Source organism: Mytilus galloprovincialis, chromosome 8 (genome assembly GCF_965363235.1).
Source record: "Mytilus galloprovincialis chromosome 8, xbMytGall1.hap1.1, whole genome shotgun sequence".
Taxonomy (NCBI): domain Eukaryota; kingdom Metazoa; phylum Mollusca; class Bivalvia; order Mytilida; family Mytilidae; genus Mytilus; species Mytilus galloprovincialis.
The window spans coordinates 89013820-89034701 of NC_134845.1; the positions used below are offsets into that span (position 1 = coordinate 89013820).

At 30.0% G+C, this 20882-nt stretch overlaps 1 protein-coding gene across 3 annotated transcripts in view; it reads right to left on the reverse strand.

The window, feature by feature from the left end:
* Nucleotides 1–2312: 2312 nt before the first annotated feature.
* LOC143042790 (RING finger protein 150-like) overlaps nt 2313–20882 on the reverse strand; it is a 41477-nt gene continuing 22907 nt past the window's right edge. For 2 of the 3 annotated variants that reach the window (XM_076215248.1, XM_076215249.1), the window contains 4 exons: nt 20531–20602; nt 15552–15634; nt 12923–13025; nt 2313–6288 (listed from right to left, as the gene is read on the reverse strand). In XM_076215248.1, coding sequence (XP_076071363.1) covers nt 5956–6288; nt 12923–13025; nt 15552–15634; nt 20531–20602 — 591 coding nt within the window. In that variant the 3' untranslated portion in view covers nt 2313–5955. The remainder of the gene's footprint in view (nt 6289–12922; nt 13026–15551; nt 15635–20530; nt 20603–20882) is intronic. The other variant, XR_012968130.1, reaches the window with a different exon arrangement.

A 20882-nucleotide genomic window follows, 5' to 3' on the forward strand; every position in this document is an offset into this window, starting at 1 on the left:
GCAAACACTCTTGCGAGCCGAGATATAAGCTTATATTTACAAGCACATTCGAAATGATGTAATAGCACTATATTCTATGTGGTATTATGTTTCCTTTCAAAGGGTCAACAGTCAGCGGTAGATATGAAATGCAGAACTATTAATAAAATGCATTGAACAGAATCTACTTTGAACTCCTAACTGTTTTGATCTACTTCAATTAAGAACAAACAGTAAACAACGAAGGTAAATCAGTATTTCACTTTCACTTTGTTTTTTTTTTAAGTTGTTTAACATTCTAAGTAAAAATTATACACATGAACGATGTCCAAACCATACTTTAAGTTTATTTGATTATTTCGGACATATCTTAATTGTTATCTATTCTCTATCACTTCAATTGTGTAGAAAATATGTATGTCCTGCTCAAGGTCATGGCAAAATTACACTCTTATATTGTCTTACCAAAATTGATATAACCCTTAAATTGTAGGTATAACTACAACTTTTTAAGCAATATGCAATTACAAAGAATAGGAGTCCAAAGGTTTATTGGCAGTGAATTGAGATGATTTTTTTCTAAATGTTTATTTATGTTATAATTAACTTTATCAAAACAAAATTCGAAAAATTTACACATGAATGCAAACTAATTACATGTAGCTGCTGTTATAAAGATGATAAATTTAAAAGATATCTATAAAAAAAGTTCCTTCACATTGAAATGGACAAAGAAATACCTGCAATTCAATATTTAGCTAAAATCAAATTAAAACTATTTTAACGTGGTATTTTTTTAAATTAAATTTTTTCCGTTTATTGCATTTTTCTATAATCACTCCACAATTTCTTTCCCAAAATAAAGAAATGAATATGTCCAATAATGTCAGATATTTATTGTGCAAACCCCTTTGACCTTGACCCTTGTGATACACCACACAAATTATTCAAGAACACAATATAATATCAAGCTGCCTCATCAATGACTAAATACACAAGTTAATAAATGATATGGTGAGTTTCAGAGCACAGCGCCCCCTACTTCTCAATGTTTTACAGACCATTTTATCACACTTTAGGGCTTGTAAGTTAAGGTAAAAACAAGGAAAAGGGAAATGACTATTCTCTTTAAAAAATTAAATAATGTGTTTGAATAAAGGTCAGTTTCAGCAATGCTTGTAAAGCATCCATATGACACAGAATGAAATTGAACTACATTATCAAGAAGCTTAGAATATAATGTAGAAAAGGGTAAAAACAAATGTACAAGTGACTCTATAGAGTTATGTGCTTTTTCCTAGATCTAATCAAAATAACAATATGATTCTTTCAATTTAATAACGTAAGCTCAAAATACGGGTACTACAAATAACATTAAATGTTATAAGAGTCAAAATTACAATAACAGTAGAGAACAAGAATGTGTTAATAGTATACAGATGCCCCACTCGCACTATCATTTTCTACGTTTACTGGACCGTAAAATTGGGGTAAAAGCTCTAATTTGACAGTAAAAGTAGAAAGACCATATCATAAGGGACATGTATACTAAGTTTCAAGTCGATTGGACTTCAACTTCATCAAAAACTACCTTGACCAAAAACTTTAACCTGAAGCGGGACAGACGGACGCACAGACCAGAAAAAATAATGCCCCTCTTCTATCGTAGGTGGGACATAAAAAAAGAAAGTTTGATATAACCTGTTATAATGGTCAAATCATTCAAAACAATGTGCAATTGCACTCTAACAAATACATCAAACATGGGACAAAACTTCATCAAACCAGACCGAAAACTGATGCTTGATCTGTATAGTTTTACCCTGCTTCCTCAAGTAAAATCCCCTTTGGAACAGTTTAAAAAAATAATATAACCCTTCTTTGAAGAAATTGAATAATAAATTAAATGTTCAATTGAATGCTTAACATGTTTATGCTAACTACTTCCAAGCTTATTTAGCTTAATATCATTTTATAAATCAAGATAAAGTCATATATTTTATAAACTTTTATAAATCAAGATAAAGTCATATATCTTATAAACTTGTGAAAACAATTCTTCATTTCTTTGGTTTATTTTGAGCTGAATTTATATAAAAGTCCTATAGCAAAAAGCATGTGTAACAAAATTAAATACTAGCTAAAATAATGAATTTCTTTTATGGAAAAGCTTAACTCTTATGATAAGTATATAAATATATTTGTTTTGGAAAGCAAATCTTTAATAAAAGAATCATAAACAAAGCATCCTCAATTTAAAAGCCCTAAATGTAAAAATCAAGAGATTTCATAGCAAGGATACTTGAAGCATGCTAAAGAGCTGCTATTTCTTAAATTTTTTAACATTATTTTAGAGTGCCATTATTATTGTTCAAAGCCTGACTTACTATGAAATGGCTTGCACAGAGTTACGAGGGGGCAAATGTGAAAATCTGCGAAAGAAATTGGGAAAAAAAGCCACTCTTTGCAAATTGTATAAAGCTTCTACAATCAACTGCTATGTGAAAATGTTTTTACAGTGTCGTCACGAAAATATTAAATAACGATGTATATTCTGAATTTTTACACAATACTTATGCAACAAATATAAACAATGACGTACTCGGTGACAATGTCAACAATGAAATAAATAATAATCAATAAACAACAGTCTCTCTACATTTAACCATATAACACTGGGATACATTGAACACCATCAACACACGCAGTCAACCATATCACAAAAGTCACACAATTAAATTTCTCACACAATTCAATCACTCATAAAACTCTCTAACTTCACAGCAAATTATCCATACATTATTTTTTTCTTCAAATCTCAACAAATTTAGAAAATGTACAACAAATACACGAAAAAAATATTATTTTTTTTCAACTCCTGTCATGTATTTGGCCATTACTATGCAGAGAAATCTGTCTTATACGCAACCTGTGTAAAACAAACACCTGTCTAAATTGAACAGGGTCCTAAATTGCTTTATTTAAGTCGGGTTTTAAAGCATTGCAATACACATGATCTTTCATTACTAAGGAAATAGTGTACTGGGTCCTAGATCTTTCCAAGAGCAAGCTGCAAGCATGCTTTGACATACTCTAAAAAAGAAAAGGATCCTCAGAGCAGGCTTGTAGCTTGCTTCAATAAAAAATTATGCAGAGTTAAAAGAATTATTGTCAAATGTTGAACATCAAAACAGTAAATAAAATTAAGAAAAAAACTTTCATCATCATTTTTGGAAGAGAATTCTAGATTAAATATAGATTCAAAAAGAGCCTCAACATTAATAAATTTGGATCTATTTTCCCACAATGCCTTTTAAAAGCAACACCTTTCATATATTTTCCAAAGTCATGTATAAAAAAATCAATATATATCTATTATAAAATTGAGAATGGAAATGGGGAATGTGCCAAAGAGACAACAACCCGACCATAGAAAAAAACAACAGCAGAAGGTCACCAACAGGTCTTCAATGTAGCGAGAAATTCCTGCACCCGGAGGCGTCCTTCAACTGTGCTAACAAGAATTTAATTAAAAAGGCTTGGCTCCTTTTATAGATTCAAGGCTGTCAGTTCTGTGTGGTATAATTATGTGCTACAAACTGAGAAACAATTTGACAGAAATTCAATAACATTGTCATTAACATCAGGTAGACATTACGTGTTGTTATTCACGTTATTTGTTCGTTCTTCTCAATAAAATGGCCAAAGGTATTATGTACAGAGATGAATACTGATTATGGGTGAAAGAAATGAGACAAAGAAGTTAATAAGTTGCTTAGAAACATATACTTATTATTTGGCTTTTATTAAAACAACTTGTTATAATTAACATTGCAATAAAAAATCTGATGACTGTGCTTTTTCCATTTACTGCTAGAATACTTTAGTATGTTCTTAGTTTATGAAATATATTACCTTTAAGGTGGTACCTAACACTACAGGGAGATAACTCTGTAAAGTCAGCTAAACATTTTAATTACGTTGTGTTGTAAAAGGAATATTAAGCTTCTCAATGATCAAAATTGGTGTTTGTCAAATTGCTATATAACCAGTGTAATTTTTCTGGCAAAACGGTTGGTTCAAAAATTTTAAAATTTATATATTTTGGTTAAAGGGTCAAAGTAAATACTTTGTCAAAATTTTGTGAAAATTAAACGAGCCAAATTAATTTTAGTGAAAGTGTTGGGTACCACCTTAACTACTTTTGTGTATGCTTAGTTCATAAAATTCATGTTTGCCTACAGCTAAACTACTTTGGTGTGTTCTTTGTCTATCAAATTTAAGTTTGCTGGATTATTAAATAAACCATGATTTTTTTTAATTATCTCTGTTATAAATGTTATATATCCAAAATAAAATTGAGAATGGAAATGGGGAATGTGCCAAAGAGACAACAACCCGACCATAGAAAAAAACAACAGCAGAAGGTCACCAACAGGTCTATAAATAGATGAAGCAGGTTTAGATTAAAAGTCATCCTTTTGTAACCCATTCCATGATTTGAATACTGTAAATAAAGAAATAGTTGGAAGTTTTTTCATAAATGAGAAAAATTTGACAGTGTAAGAATCTCTCATTCAAATACCTTATACAAATATTTAAAAAAATAAAAATTGAGAAAGACCAGGAATTCTGCCAGTTGTTTTCTCTACTGTCACAGTCATAACAGTGCTTCTACGATACATTGTCTTTAATTAAATGTTATGCAGAGGCAGAAAATTCCTTTTGTTGGAATTTTTTTGTTAATTTCATATGGAATCACTGAAGCATGAATGGAGTAGTCCCCCTCTTTGGCAGTTAATGGGCCCCAGCCTTATGAATATTTCTGATTCGGCCACTAATATAACTTAAAAATGCCTTTTGGTATATGGCTTTAAAAAAGGAGTCTCAAATAGAATAAACATTCATCCTCATTCTCCCAGTGCCTGATTATATTTGTAATATCTACAACAAAAAAAATTGCACAGAAAACAAAATAATAAAATTATTTCCTTTATAAATTTTCATTTTCAATTCTTTTTATGATTGAATAACTGTATATTTTTCCAACTTTGATACAAAGTGTCCTATAAATGTCTAAAGACACAAAATAAATATTTACATTAATCAACACAGTGAATTGTACATAAGGTGCTACAAATGTAGCATATCATATGATTGGATGTTAAGGAGACATGTGACAGAATTCTAATAATAGACTTGAAGTGAGGTCATGTGACTTAAATGACTCTGATTGTTCAGATCATGTGACAAAAGAACAAGATGACATCAAAAGTCATGCTACTTATCAATGGAATGAAAATCACAAAAAAAAGACTGCTAAATGCAGATTTGAAAATTGACAAACACTATTTTACAAATGCAAGAAACAATATAAATAATGGGATACATTTTTACACAATATAATACCATGAAGCACTTTACTTACATTTACAATATCTTTCATTACATATAAACAACAATTTAACAACTTCAATAACAAATAAGACTAGGAGTAATGAGAATTTATGAAATATGCAACAGTTAATTGGGTTGTCTCCTCTTTGGGATATGAGTTATCTCCCCTTTCAAATATTCTTTGAACTGGAATTTCACTTTTTTCAAATCAGTGTCTGTGAATGGTGACAAGATACAACAAATGGAGCTTACGTGTTGAATAACTTTCTCATGTATAGATGTAAATAAGATGACATCTGCATGAATTCTTGTCATGTAAATGCAAGTCATATTGAACCTGGAAAAGGACTCATTTAGGAGGTAACTAAGTAAAATTATTGGACTTTTGTTCAAAGTAATAACAACACAGTTTCATCAAGTGTCTGCAGATTTCGTTTCTACAACTGAATGAAAATAATTCAAATTTCCACAATAAATTTGTGAAAAATTTCTTTTCAAGAAAGGACCTCAAGTCCTCAAAGAAAAAGTTTAATCTCCATCTGAAAATGCACAAATAAAAACAGCTTCTTTGAGCCAACACTAGACATCTCCTTTGTCAGTGGAGGCACCACTGTCTTTTCGGGGCAAACCTGTCATTAATGAGTGTAATTCGTTGCATTCGTTATCACTTAAGTTATTGTCTTCATCCTCTAGCTCTATATGAGCCATAATATTCGTGGTATGCGGTGAAGTCTCTGCACAGAATGTGTCTGAGCCATGGTATTGGAAACTAGGCTGATGTCTAATTAGAACAATAGCCTCTGCCCGACTGTGTTCCTCTGGGGACGATAAATGTTCTGTGTCGTCCCCGATGGCAGAGGCTGTAGCGCCACTCTCAGCTTCGGCATGCACAGTCTCTTGACTGCTATTTAACTGCAAAAGATAAGCATTTAAATATAATTATCATATACATACAGTGACACAAAGTTGTTAATTACTGTGTCATTTGGTCACTTGTTTTAAGAATTGTCTCATTGTCAATCATAGGATACCTTCTTTTTTTTATAATTATACTCTTTTCTTTATTTTACAGCATCGCATTATTTTCTCTTCTTTATTATTTTTCTCATTTTTCGATCAGTTCTCTATGGTTTAAACCCAAGGTTAATTCAGTAAGAATTTTTTTTCTTTTTCTTAAAGATAAAAATTGACCTAAATATATTTGTTAATTTTTTCTTTTTCTTTGTAGAATAAATACAAGTAGTGACTAATTATTAGGTAGCTACACATGTAGGTTAATGATCACAAAGCAGATTTAGTATAATTGTATAAATTCTTCCGAGTAATCTGACCAACTTAAAATAACGATCATTTGTTGTGTCACTTTCCACACTTGACAAACAATGTAAACACAATGTAAACAGGAAAGATATATTCAGGTCAAGCGAAATTGTAACAAGCCTGAAATTCAAATAAAGGTTTAATTCTGTTGTTATAAAAAAGGTCAAACAAAATTTACAAAGTACACTTAGTTCATAATCCAGATTATTATTAAAATTGTTTTATGTCAAATTTTCAAAAACAATTATTCATACAGAAAGAAAAACAAACTAGTTTAGTCTTAGTTGCATGATTATTTTATTAGTTGTTAGTGGCTTTGAACTAGCTGTCAGATAACTGCGAGTATACTCTCAGATCTGTTCTTTGTTTCTTTTTGTGTCGGGATGCATAAGTACCAGGCCACGTCCACTTGTATTTTTGTCCATCTGATGAGTTAAGCCTTTTTCAATTGATTTTTATAGTTCGTTCTTATGTTGTACTGTTATACCACTGTCCCAGATTAGGGGAGGGTTGGAAATCCCGCTAGCATGTTTAACCCCGCCACATTATTTATGTATGTGCCTGTCCCAAGTCAGGAGCCTGTAATTCAGTTGTTGTCGTTTGTTTATGTGTTACATATTTGTTTTTCGTTAATTTTTTTACATAATTAAGGCCGTTTAAGTTTTCTCGTTTGAATTGTTTTACATTGTCTTATTGGGGCCTTTTATAGCTCACTATGCGGTATGGGCTTTGCTCATTGTTGAAGACCGTACGGTGACCTATAGTTGTTAATGTCTGTGTCATTTTGGTCTTTTGTGGATAGTTGTCTCATTGGCAATCATACCAGATCTTCTTTTTTCTATTATACTATAAACATACATAGATTTATATAATAACTGAGGGGGGGGGGGGGGTGGATACAGTGAACGCCTGCATAAATATTACTGTTTTACCACTTTATATGATGTTTACTATCAGGGATGGGGTAATCGTAATCTGTAATCGTAATCGATTGTAATTGATTACAATTTTTCAAGTAATCGACAGTAATCTGTAATCGAAGACATTTTCGATTACATGTAATCGTAATTTAATCAATTACAGTAAATATTTGGATGTAATCATCGATTACTTTTCGATTACATTTCGATTACTCTAGTAAAATAGTTTGATGAAAAATAACCTATTTCAGAGGAAAATATGTATGTTATCACTTTGTAGTACAGATAAAATATTATGCATCAACAATACTTGAGAGCTAAGCAACTGCCTTATTTCTATCTATTGTCTGAAGCTGCATTATGAGCAACCAGATCCCTATCTAAATTTACTTTATATCTAGCTTTTGAAACAAATGGATGTATGTGCTTGTCAATAATTCAAGAACTTTAATATTAAAACAAGAAAATAGATTTGAAATAATAAAATAGATCTTAAATAAGAAATGTGTCTGGCTTTCGTTAAGTTCTGTACTACATTTTTTAAAAGTAGTAAGCTTATTTGTATTAAATTTCCTGAAAACATCATTTTTAATCAGAGTTGAAATTAAAGCTTAGAATAGATAAACAGTTGATTTCTTAAATGTTATGATATATATGTATATAAATTAAATTAAAAAAAAGCACAAAATCCTTTTAACAATGAACCAATGGCAATGCATAGCAATTCCTTTTAGAAATAGATGTATCCCTTTGACACTATAAATATATTTTGTATATAATTTGATTGAAGAAGTTAACAAATCTTAACAACATTCTTGCCTTTTTCCAATTGAAGATAGACTTTGTATATATTGCGATCTCGGACATGTAGAGACTGAGAAACATTTTCTGATGGTGTGCCCTTTATATGCAGATATACGATATGATTTATTTTGTGAATGTAATTATTTAATTGAGAATTTTGAAACAATGCATATGGACGATAAGTTTATATTTATAATGAGATCCGAGCAAATTCAGAAATGTCTATGTAAAATTTTGCAGAAATGTTTTATGAGAAGGAAATTATTTACATTTGATTGAAGAAGTACATTTTTATTTTGATAGCCTAGTTTTTGTCTAAGTTTTAAACATTAAGCATATTTGTTTTTCTCAAATCTTTAAAATAAGGTATTTTTATTTATTGAGATTAATATTTCTATTATATTTATTTCTATTTTAGAAGACAATTGATAATTTTTTAATAAGAACTCTTATAGTGTTTTTCATATAATTAGTACTCTCATTTTATATTTTTACAAATAGTTTTTTTTTTTTTGAAAGCGATTTTGAAAAAGTAATTTATTAGATTTTTAACTCTAGAAATATTTTATACAAATTTAACATGCAGTTTATTGTAAATATGTACATGTATGCTTTTAAAGTGTCTCATAAGTCAAATGTTTGGCTGGGCATTGATTGAATTTTTTAAGATGTTACTTAATTTACTTGTATATATGTACTGTATCAATCGATGTGTGACACTCAAATAAAATATATATTTATCTTTACTAATGAGATGATCAAAGTCTTCTAGTCAATAACAATCATACTTTGTTTTTATTTCAATTATCTTAGTATGTCTAATTAAGAAGGAAATTTACAATATTTAGCCCCAGGTTATAAATTGTACTCCAGTGGCAGTTAAATAATCTGTAATTAGGGTGGTTATCCAAACAAAAGGTTTAAATCATGCATGTCATTATAAAACTAAATTTTGATCTTAAAAATTAGCTGAACTAATTGATTATTCTACTTTTTTTATATATTTCCTTAAACATTATTATTAACTATGCTAAAATATTTTATTTTAAAGGGTAAAAACAAAAAAGCTAACCTAAGTCAGTAAGAAAGCTAAAATTTTGAAAAATAATTAGTTATGAATAAGTGAGTATTGCAATGCATCTTTCATTTATGTTGAAAATCAAAATTTCAAGATTTTTTTAAATATTTCTAATCTTCATCAAGAGATTTGATCTAAAAAAACAACAGCTATTAACTTATAATTTAGAAACAATGCTTTGAATGATGCATTTGGTAAAGATCTTAATTTCCACTATACAAATGTTGAGCAATATAATTGTGTTTAACTCCTGTTATTTTTGTTGAAATGTTGGAAGTATGTAATTGACAGTAATCGAAAAGTAATGTAATTACTTTTGATAAAGTAATCGATTGTAATCGATTACATACTAAAATTTGTGTAATCGATTATTAATCGATTGCACAAAAATCCTTCGTGTAATCGATTATTAATCGATTACATTTGTCAGTAATCGTGCCCATCCCTGTTTACTATATATGTTATTTTTCCATTGTGTATATTGTATTGTATTGTTTGTATATGCCTTCAACCCCTAGGGGTATAAATGTGCATTTCATTAATAAATAAATAAGTTTTAACTAATAAACTTTGTTTATACTCAAGACTATTAGACTATTTTTAGTTTTTAAGTTGTTTGTGTCTTCAGTTTTCAATATGATCAGTCAACCAGAAAAAAACAAACTCATTATATATCAGTGAACAATAAACTTAAATAGTTTGGTACCAGTTTTTCCTCTCGTCATATGCTAGTATGCTTACATGTAGGTCATAATATAAGTAATAAGTTATTTGACCAAGATTATCATACAGGGAAAAGTTTAAATTTAAAATATTATATTATGTAATACATGTAATAACAAAAGATTTCTAATACATTTGTTAAGTAAGACCTGTGGGAAAGAATTTCGACTTTCTTGCTATTTCAAAAATGCCTTGAAACATAAGGAGACTGAAGATGGATTTTTTTTAAAACCTTCAGTTTAAAAAATAACCTAAAATTCCATAGGAATGTACTACTCCTCCTCCCCCATTTTTTATACAATTAATTACATTTTAATGCCCGATTTTTTTTCTTCAGTAGTGAGGTCAAAAGATAGGATGAGATTGAGGGTGGATTTTCTGTTCATTATGAAATTTACAGACATCATTCTTAGACTGCCTTTCTCTAATTATTCCCTCATTTATTCAATTCACAGTTAAATGCCTGATTAGTAGACTGAGGTCAAAAGCCAGGATGTAGAATACTGATGGTGGAAATTTTGTGAGCCTACTTATTTAAAGAATACTTTTTAAGACTCCCTCTGCTTGTCATCCTCTTCCCCCAAATAAATAATTCAAAATCTATCTTTTATTCATATGGCAGTTTAATCATAACACCCTATTGTTTTGACAAATTCTTAAGTAATCCCTGAGGTCAACATCCAGGATATACATTCAAATACTTGTGGTTATGTCTGGTCAAAAACTGATGCATGCAAATATTAGGTCAAATAAAATAGTATGTGTGGTTCCAGTTACATCTAAAAAAAAAAAGTTGTTGTAGGTAGCCATTTTTTTTTTATTCTACAGTATGCTTTTCTTTAAATTGAGTCTATTGGAGCAACATTCTGATTTTAACATTGCTTGATGAAAAATGACAAAAAAAATCCTTTAGGTATGCTATTTAGGTAGGGTAACTGGAACCACACATTTATTTTTATTTGTCCTTATTTAACTATTATCTAAAACTATCAAACAACTTATTGCAGTATCTACTTCGTGTAATTTCCTGATTTCACTCAATCTCTCAAGGACAAAAGTAATTGAGGTTGATATGAGCACTTTAATGTTATCAAAATACAAATATTTTTCATAGACTGTACATACAATGTTTATTTCAATGTCAATGTCATTGGCAGTCACTCTGTCCAAACAATCGGAACAAACAATATTTAAATACTTCAGCCTTTGTAAAAATTCAAAGTAAATTTTAGGGTTGTTCTGAATAAGATTGTGTGAGGGGATAGAAGGTACTTAAATCATTTAATTGTGGTTTTAAATGTTAAAATTCTTTCATAAGAAACATCAGTAAGAAAATATATTTTTCATTTTTCCTTGATCTGCATGCCCCAAACTCACGAGGACACCCTAAATATTGAACCTAGATTTCATCATAATTTATCATACTGTGACATGTACAGTATTATGAAATAAATAACTTTAAACCAAAAACTAAACTGGTTCTATCTGTAAAACTAGACTGTGGAATGTTCATTGACATGTCCCAAACTCACTCGAGGACACCCTAAATATTGAACCTAGATTTCATATAATATATCATACTGTTACATGTACAGTATTATGAAATAAATATCTTTAAACTTTTGTTTTCGAATCCCAATGTATATATATAGTTGTGGATTGATTGATTTACTATTGGTGTTTAATGTCACTAAAAGCACTTTAGGCTATTTTGTTGCAGCTAGTTTTAATAGATGGAGAAAGCCATAGTGTAAGGAGAACTGCCATCTTTGTACAGGAAAATTTGCAATAGTGTTTCTCTCTTCAAAAATTGGGTGCATGCAGTTAATGCAATTTGTTGTACTGTCAAGTTTTTCAGTGATAGATTTGTTTTCCTTTTTAATTTTGAATTATCTAGTGTCTCTCAGCTCTCTCTATCTTTTTATTTTGTGTTTTTTATTTAACAAAAATTCTGTTACATGGTCTGCATTGAAATGTTAATGAATGCGTATAATGATAATTTGCAGAGGATTTTTTTGACTTTTTTAAGGGATGTTGTCTTGTTTTTTTTTTGTTTTTTGTATGATGAGAATTTTTTATTTCATTTTTTCTTCGAATGGAATGTTTCCCACCATTCTACGAAATATAAAACTCTGTAATTTGCATTTTTCAGCTTTTTCCGTTGACAATTTCCTTTTTGAATTAAATACAGAGTATTTTTGTTCACAAATCACTGTCAGACATTGATCTGACAACACTTAGTTCTACTCTCTGTCTATACATGCTATAAGTCCTTTTGTGACCTACTGGTTCTATCATAATGATAAACATCTTCAACAATTTGAAGGCTAAACTTTCATAGGCTACCAGTAATATCATAATTAATTCTTTTCTGTTGAAGATTGGGTTTATATGTGACGGCAGCGGACAATGACAGTAAGTTGGACATTTTGCATTTCATTTGTAATAAATAATCATTCCACACAAAGCTTTGACACAGGATATATATTTTAATCTGATTGGATAATTCCCATTTTCAGAATCTAATGCATTCTGGGTAATATTTTTATAAAGCATATACACCAAAACTTTATGATTGTATTAAACAGTACTAAACATTAGAAATTCAGCCAATGACATAACAATATTTACATTTTGGTGTACAAACAATGAGATTACCCATAATCCTTCATTCTAAACATGTGTCGTCTGCTATACTTACATGAACCTGCATGCCATATTCTCTAAGGATGTCTAGCTTACACATAGGGCAGCTTCTCTGATCCAATAACCAGGGGTCAACACATGACTTGTGAAATATGTGTCTGAAATAAAATAACGTATGCATTATAAACCAGCAGGTCCAAATAATAAGGGATCATTATGAACCATATCATTTCAATGTAGGTAAATTTTAAACCTGAAAAGGTCTGAATAAAAGTGAATTGTGAACTAGAAAGTACAAATATTAATAAGGGCTAAATCATGAACCTGAAAAGGTTGGATGACGGTTGAATTATGAACCAGAAGGTCAAATAAGGATGAATTATGAACCAGGTCAAAAATAACGTTGATAGTTTGAATAAGATCAAACAAATTTTCTACTACAGCAAAATTTGAGCATACTCAGCTGATAAAAGTAGTAAGAATGTACATGTACATGTAATTATAGCCAATGGATAAATATTATTCAAGGGAATGGTGTGATAGAATTTATATTCATAATACAGTGAGGGAATTAGACAATAAATAATTAAAATATTGTAAGTTTTATATACTGTGTAATAATTTCTGGAGTACTTTTATCATGAATTTCTGAGGTTTAGGTGACCTAAGATTTGAAATGAGCAAGGAAATACAAATTTCCTATTAGGATATGTACAAATGTATGTTAACATCACTGAAAACATATCACATGGTAATTTGTGTATGAAGATAAGATGTGGTATGACTGACAATGAGACAACTCTCAACCAGCAATGACCAGAGACTAAATGATGTAAAAGTTAACCACTATAGGTCACAGTATGGCCTTCAACAATAAGCAAAGCCCATACCATGCAAGCATGTCATACAACAAATGTGAAATTTTTTTACAACCCTATCAAAATCCCCAAAAAAATCTTAAAATCTTAAATTAAAATTATTTTATTAAGCTACAATCATTGTCATAGAGTGCACTGTCAGTGATAGATGTTACACTTTATTTGGGGCATACCATATTACTTTTATTAACTTAATTATAATGATCCAATCTATTACAAACTAATGATAAGTATGAAATGTAGATATTACTATGTACAACTGAACACAACCTACATTTGTTTGTACTGTAACATCTAGTGTAACCCACTTTAGGATGAACTTTTGAATACAAGGATGGTAAAAACAATGATACAGCATGTCAAACTAGTTTTTTAATGTATTATTTTCAGTTTGTCCTTGAGACTAAAAAAGTGATGATCAATTATATATGTCATATCCTATCATATGAATACATTTTTTAATCTTAATAGAATCTTAATGTAATAAATCAAGTCTCCACAAAATATGAATAATTGATGAAAATTATCATAGATATCATGTTTTGAAGGAAAAGAATATGAGAAAGTTTTAAAGTTTTAGTTTTTTTCATTATGTGTCAGTGTGTATGATACATGTATACCCAAGAGGACATTAACTCCATACAAAGTATCTAATTTCCACCATAGTTTATGGAACTTTGGAGTGCATGTGGGACATGTAAAAAGGCTATGCAATATCCATATATGCAGCTACATCAGGTGAAAAAGGATGCCCCCCCCCCTAAATCAGCCTCTAATCTAGAGATGTAAATATTACTTATGCACAAGTATCTTAGAGCTGAATTTCAAGATAATAAATGGATAAAAGAATGAAATTGTTTCCAGGTTTTTTTTTCTATTTCAAACTTTAACAGTGCTTAAATGAAGACATGAAACAATTTTTTTTTTTATAAAATTCATTATAGCAAAAGAGATTTAAGAATTCCACCGGCCAATGAATCAAAACTAAGAAATCTGTCTTAACACGCATCACAAATGATTAAGACAGAGAAAGCTGTCATCTCATAATTACAAGCTTATAAAATCGATAATTCTTCCTTCAGTTTCCATATTAATATGAAACCAAACGCCACAATACAAAAGAGATCTGCAAAACTGCAAGCTGCATTGTTAAAATAAATACAATGTTACAGAATGGGAAACATGTACAAAAAATTTTATAAACAATTTTAAAGGACACTTTCAAGTTCAAATATAAATGATATTTTGTAGAAGTACCGAATAACACATCCTTAAATGTTAAACTATCTATACATTTGCCAAATTTCCAAGGGAATTCAGTATCTTGAGGTAATTTCGGTACGCTGATCGTAAATTACTTTTATGGAGAAGATATAAAATCAATATGTCTGCAATGTTAAAAGATAGAAAGGATTTTGTCCACTGAACGTGAGAATTTATCAGCCATATTATCGATTAGATGTTGCTCCCGTCATAGTAATTATTCTCTAACAGACGGCTACAGGAAAGGTGCTAAAGTCTGAACATTGTCATTTTCATAACTGTCAATTCAGAAATCATTGAGAGGTTTTTATTATTGCGAAAAATGCGACAAAGTTGTAAACGCAATAATTTAAACTTACATTTTGAAACATTTTGTATGAATTAAACATGATTTTTCAAAAATTCGTAATAATTAAAATCTCAATTCTAAAATGACAAAAAAAGGGGGTTCTAACCCCCGGAATACCCCCCCCCCCCCCTGGATCCGCCACTGGAGACAAGAATCATGAACAAATCTATTAAAAAAACTAAATGTTGACTTACTTGCACGGTAGTATTCTGATAACATCTGATGCTTTATAACCCTCTATACAAACAGCACACTGATCAAATTCAGATTCTAACTCCTGAAATATAAAGATTTACATATACACATCATGCTTTATAACCTTCTATACAAACAGCACACTGATCAAATTCAAATTCTAACTCCTGAAATATAAAGATTTACATATACACATCATGCTTTATAACCTTCTATACAAACAGCACACTGATCAAATTCAGATTCTAACTCCTGAAATATAAAGATTTACATATACACATCATGCTTTATAACCCTCTATACAAACAGCACACTGATCAAATTCAGATTCTAACTCCTGAAATATAAAGATTTACATATACACATCATGCTTTATAACCCTCTATACAAACAGCACACTGATCAAATTCAAATTCTAACTCCTGAAATATAAAGATTTACATATACACATCATGCTTTATAACCCTCTATACAAACAGAACACTTATCAAATTCAGATTCTAACTCCTGAAATATAAAAATTTACATATACACATCATGCTTTATAACCCTCTATACAAACTGCACACTGATCAAATTTGGATTCTAACTCCTGAAATATAAAGATTTACATATACACATCATGCTTTATAACCCTCTATACAAACAGAACACTGATCAAAGTCAGATTCTAACTCCTGAAATATAAAGATTTACATATACACATCATGCTTTATAACCCTCTATACAAACTGCACACTGATCAAATTCAGATTCTAACTCCTGAAATATAAAGATTTATATGTACACATCATGCTTTATAACCTTCTATACAAACAAAACACTTATCAAATTCGGATTCTAACTCCTGAAATATAAAGATTTACATAAACACATCAGTACCAAAATGAAAATCAGAGAGAAATATCGTTCGAAAATATATTTTCATTTATTTTTTATGAAAAGTTCCGTACATATGATACACTACTACTGATGAGGATTACTGTGGATACATTTATTATCACGGGTACCAATTGTTTTGTGGTTTGAGGAGAAAATGTAATTTTACTGATTTCCTCCAAGACCAGGACAAATTTTTCAAGAACCAGTACATAGACAATGTACTTAGTTCAAGCTAAATGTTACATAAAGAGAAACACAGTCTTTAACCCTTTTTTTCATTGATTTGTTAACTGGAATTATGACAAGCTGAACATAATCATGTGTGGCATCAAAACCAATGATGACCGAAAAACTGAAAATGTACAATAGATATATAAATATATAAATATATATAGAATAATAGGTAGTTCAGTTTTTGATACTGACTATATCATGTGGAATATCTGGACGAGCCCATTAAGATATTCCACATGATATAGTCAGTATCAAAAACTTAACTGCCTATTATTCTGTTTATCGGTAATTATGACGTCACACAATGTATTGCCTAATATTTTCAGTGATACAGCCAGTACGTTGATACTCGAAAATATTAGGCAGTAAGATCAAAGGGAAAATATATGAATTACAGATAAAGTTGTATATTATAAAGATAGATAGTTTTGCCTTTTTTACTTTTTATGTTTTTATGACCATGATGACTGATGCTTCCCTTTGGTTTTGTTTGTGAAATGTATTTTATGTATGTTTATATTATTTGTTACAAACTAAGTATTGTTTAGGCTAGTTTACATGACAATAGATATTTGATAATTAATAAAAAGATTGAAATTTTTGTTTTGTTAATTCCTTAAAAGAATTTGATATTAACTTATTTATTTTTTTAATTTCATCAACCCACAGTCTTTAAAATATTGTTCCAGTAAAACAGTGAAACACCAACAGTTAAAAGCAAATACTACTACAATATATAGATGTAATGTTAACATTTTATCCTTGAAAAGTAAAGAATCTATTTACAACTGGCTTTATTACTGGGAATAAGGAAAAACAAACTCAAAAGTTGCATTTTTATTCAAAATGTCATCGACCTAGCTAATTAGTATTAAATGATATCTCACAGCTTAGACACCTAACCAATCCACAAGAGAAATTTTCTTTTCTTGGGTGACTAAATATCTATATATGGACTTCAGCAAATGCATATTGGTCAGTGAAATTTGCGTACAAAAGTAGGTCCATACCATTTTAATCATTTAATTGACCTTTTTATCAATCTGACACTTTAGGATGGACCATGATGTCTCAACAAAACCACAAAAGACATTTTATTTACTTTCAAGTAGAACACCCAATATCTCTCTCTTCATATATCTTTATAAGGACTTGAAAATGAATATCAGTCAGAGAAATATATCTAAAGATTGTATTTTCAAGTCCACGTGGACTATCCTTTTTAAATCATTCATTTGACCTTGAGTATTATTTAAACCAACATTTAATAATCTCACATTTTAGAACTGACCATGATGTCAACAAGTAGAACAACACCACAAAAGACATCATATTTTTTTTCCGGTTAGAACTATATATGGACTTGAAAATGAATATCAGTCAGAGAAATATATATATTTAAATATTGTTTTTGCCGGTCCACTTGGACTGTACTTTTTTTTTTTATCAACAATTGATCTTTAGTATTAACAATAATTAAATAAACACATTTATTTAAGAACTGACCATAATGTCAACAACGCCACAATAGACATTTTATTTACTTTTCAGTAGAACTCACAATATCTCTCTAACATGTACATCTTTATAAGGACTTGAAAATGAATATCAATCAGAGATATATAAAGATTGTTTTTGTAAGTCCACTTGGACTATCCTTTTTTAATCATTTATTTGACCTTGAGTATTATAACCAACATTTAATAATCTCACATTTTAGAACTGACCATGATGACAACAAGTAGAACAACACCACAAAAGACATCTTATTTACTGTCAGGCATGTCAGGTAGAATATGGACTTGTCAGGTAGAATATGGACTTGTCAGGTAGAATATGGACTTGTCAGGTAGAATATGGACTTGTCAGGTAGAATATGGACTTGTCAGGTAGAATATGGACATGTCAGGTAGAATATGGACTTGTCAGGTAGAATATGGACTTGAAAATGAATATTTGTCAGATAAATATATATTTTAAGAATGGTTTTTGCATGTCCACTTGGACTATCTCCACTTGGACTAACTATCTCCACTTGGACTAACTATCTCCACTTGGACTACCTCCACTTGGACTATCTCCACTTGGACTATCTCCACTTGGACTACCTCCACTTGGACTATCTCCACTTGGACTACATCCACTTGGACTATCTCCACTTGGACTATCTCCACTTGGACTATCTCCACTTGGACTATCTCCACTTGGACTATCTCCACTTGGACTACCTCCACTTGGACTATCTCCACTTGGACTATCTCCACTTGGACTATCCTTTCTTAATCATTTATTGACCTTTAGTATTAATAATAATTTAATAATCTCAAATTTTAGAATTGACCATAATGTCAAAAAATTGAACAACACAGCAAAAGACATTTTATTTACTTTCCAGTAGGACTCACCATTTCTATCTCTCTCAATAAATATCTTTATATAGACTTGCAAATGAATATCAGTTTTTGCAAGCTTTAAAGTCCATTTGGACTATCCTTTTTTTAATCATTCAATGACCTTAAGTATTATTATTAATAATAATAAAATAATCTCACATTTAAGAACTGCCCATGATATCAATGACATTTTACTTACCATCCTATTAAAGTCTTGCTTAATGTTTCTAATCTTATCATATTTATTGACCTGCTAATGAATAATTTATTAGGAGTATCTACAAGCAAGTCCACTTGAAATAAGCATTTTTTATCATGACAAGTTGTGTGGAAATATAAGAATTGTGTATCAATTCCTGAAACTTTTCCATTTGTAAAGGGGCATAACTGTAGAACTTTAAAAGTGAAGCTACCAAAATTCCAACTTGATCTGTGTTCTGTGGTAATAAGCATTATTTATATGTATTAGTTTCATAACATTTGGTTGAGGCAAACTTAAGTTAGAGAATGCAAAATAATTTTAAGGATAATTTTAATAATAATTAAGGACAGACAAAGATAAAACTTATTGCCCCTTTGCTACAGCGGGGGCATCAAAGTTAATGTAACAAAATTTCTGGATTGCATCCCCTGGAATCTTTTTCAGTCACAACAATGACATACATTTAGTTAAATGCATGTACACAGTTCAAAGACAAGCATGACAAGACAGGCTGTTTGCATTGAGTAGATATAATAAAACATTTAAGGAATGACTGTAAGGCCAAAAAAAAATATATGTCTGTCTCCTGTTTCCCGACCGACCCTGACTCAAACCCCCCGACCCTAGATCTTTTTATTCAAATCCGGAAAAAAATCGTTTCCGGTCCGGAAAAATTCATTTCCGGTCCGATCCAGATCCGTATTTTACTATGCCCAAACAATCAAAATGGCTGCTCCCAGCACAAATGTGCTACAATTAAGGTTTAAAAAATGTCAGCACTGGGGGGATTATTCAATTAAAGCTTCTTAAAGGGATTAAATCATTTTGGGGTACAGGACCCTAACCAAACATGACATGTAACCGACTGCAAATCTGACAGGGAGTGTAAAAATAAAAAAAAAATCCCGACCTACCGACCCTGATTTATTTGCCTTGGAAGCAGGAAACAGACATTTATTTTTTTTTGGCCTAATACTTTTTTTTTGTCTATGAAGAAATAACATAAAAAATTGGTGCACACTGAATATCAATAATGCGCGTATTTCGAATAGACAAAAAAAATATTACAGTCATTTCTTATAATTTAATTCTAAATTTCATTTTAAACCGTAGAAAATCATGAAATAACATTGATGATGTCACGGTCACATGACTAAATTATGTCTATGGGCTGATAACATAATAACATCAGCCAATCAGAAGACCTGTTACATCCAAAATTAAATTATTAAAATATGTAAATTGATACACTGTCTCTAAACCATACCTTGTCTCCAATCTTGACAGTTCTCTGTGGAATCTTTGCAATGGCCTTCTTAGCTGCACTGGCTAATCTTCTCTGTAAAAAAATACAAAAGTTTTAAATAGGATATTCTTAAAAAAAAAAAAACAAGAAAGTAAGGTTCTTTTATTAATAATATGACCTGGATTCAACTTAACCTACATGACTGCATTCTGACATTTTGTATATATATATATATATATATATATATATATTTACAGATCTAACATTGTTGGGTTGATGTTTAGACGAGTTATATATATATATATATATATATGTTTATGTTTTAGAATTCATCATTGTTCATATGTATGTACAGTACAGTATTTATTTTTAT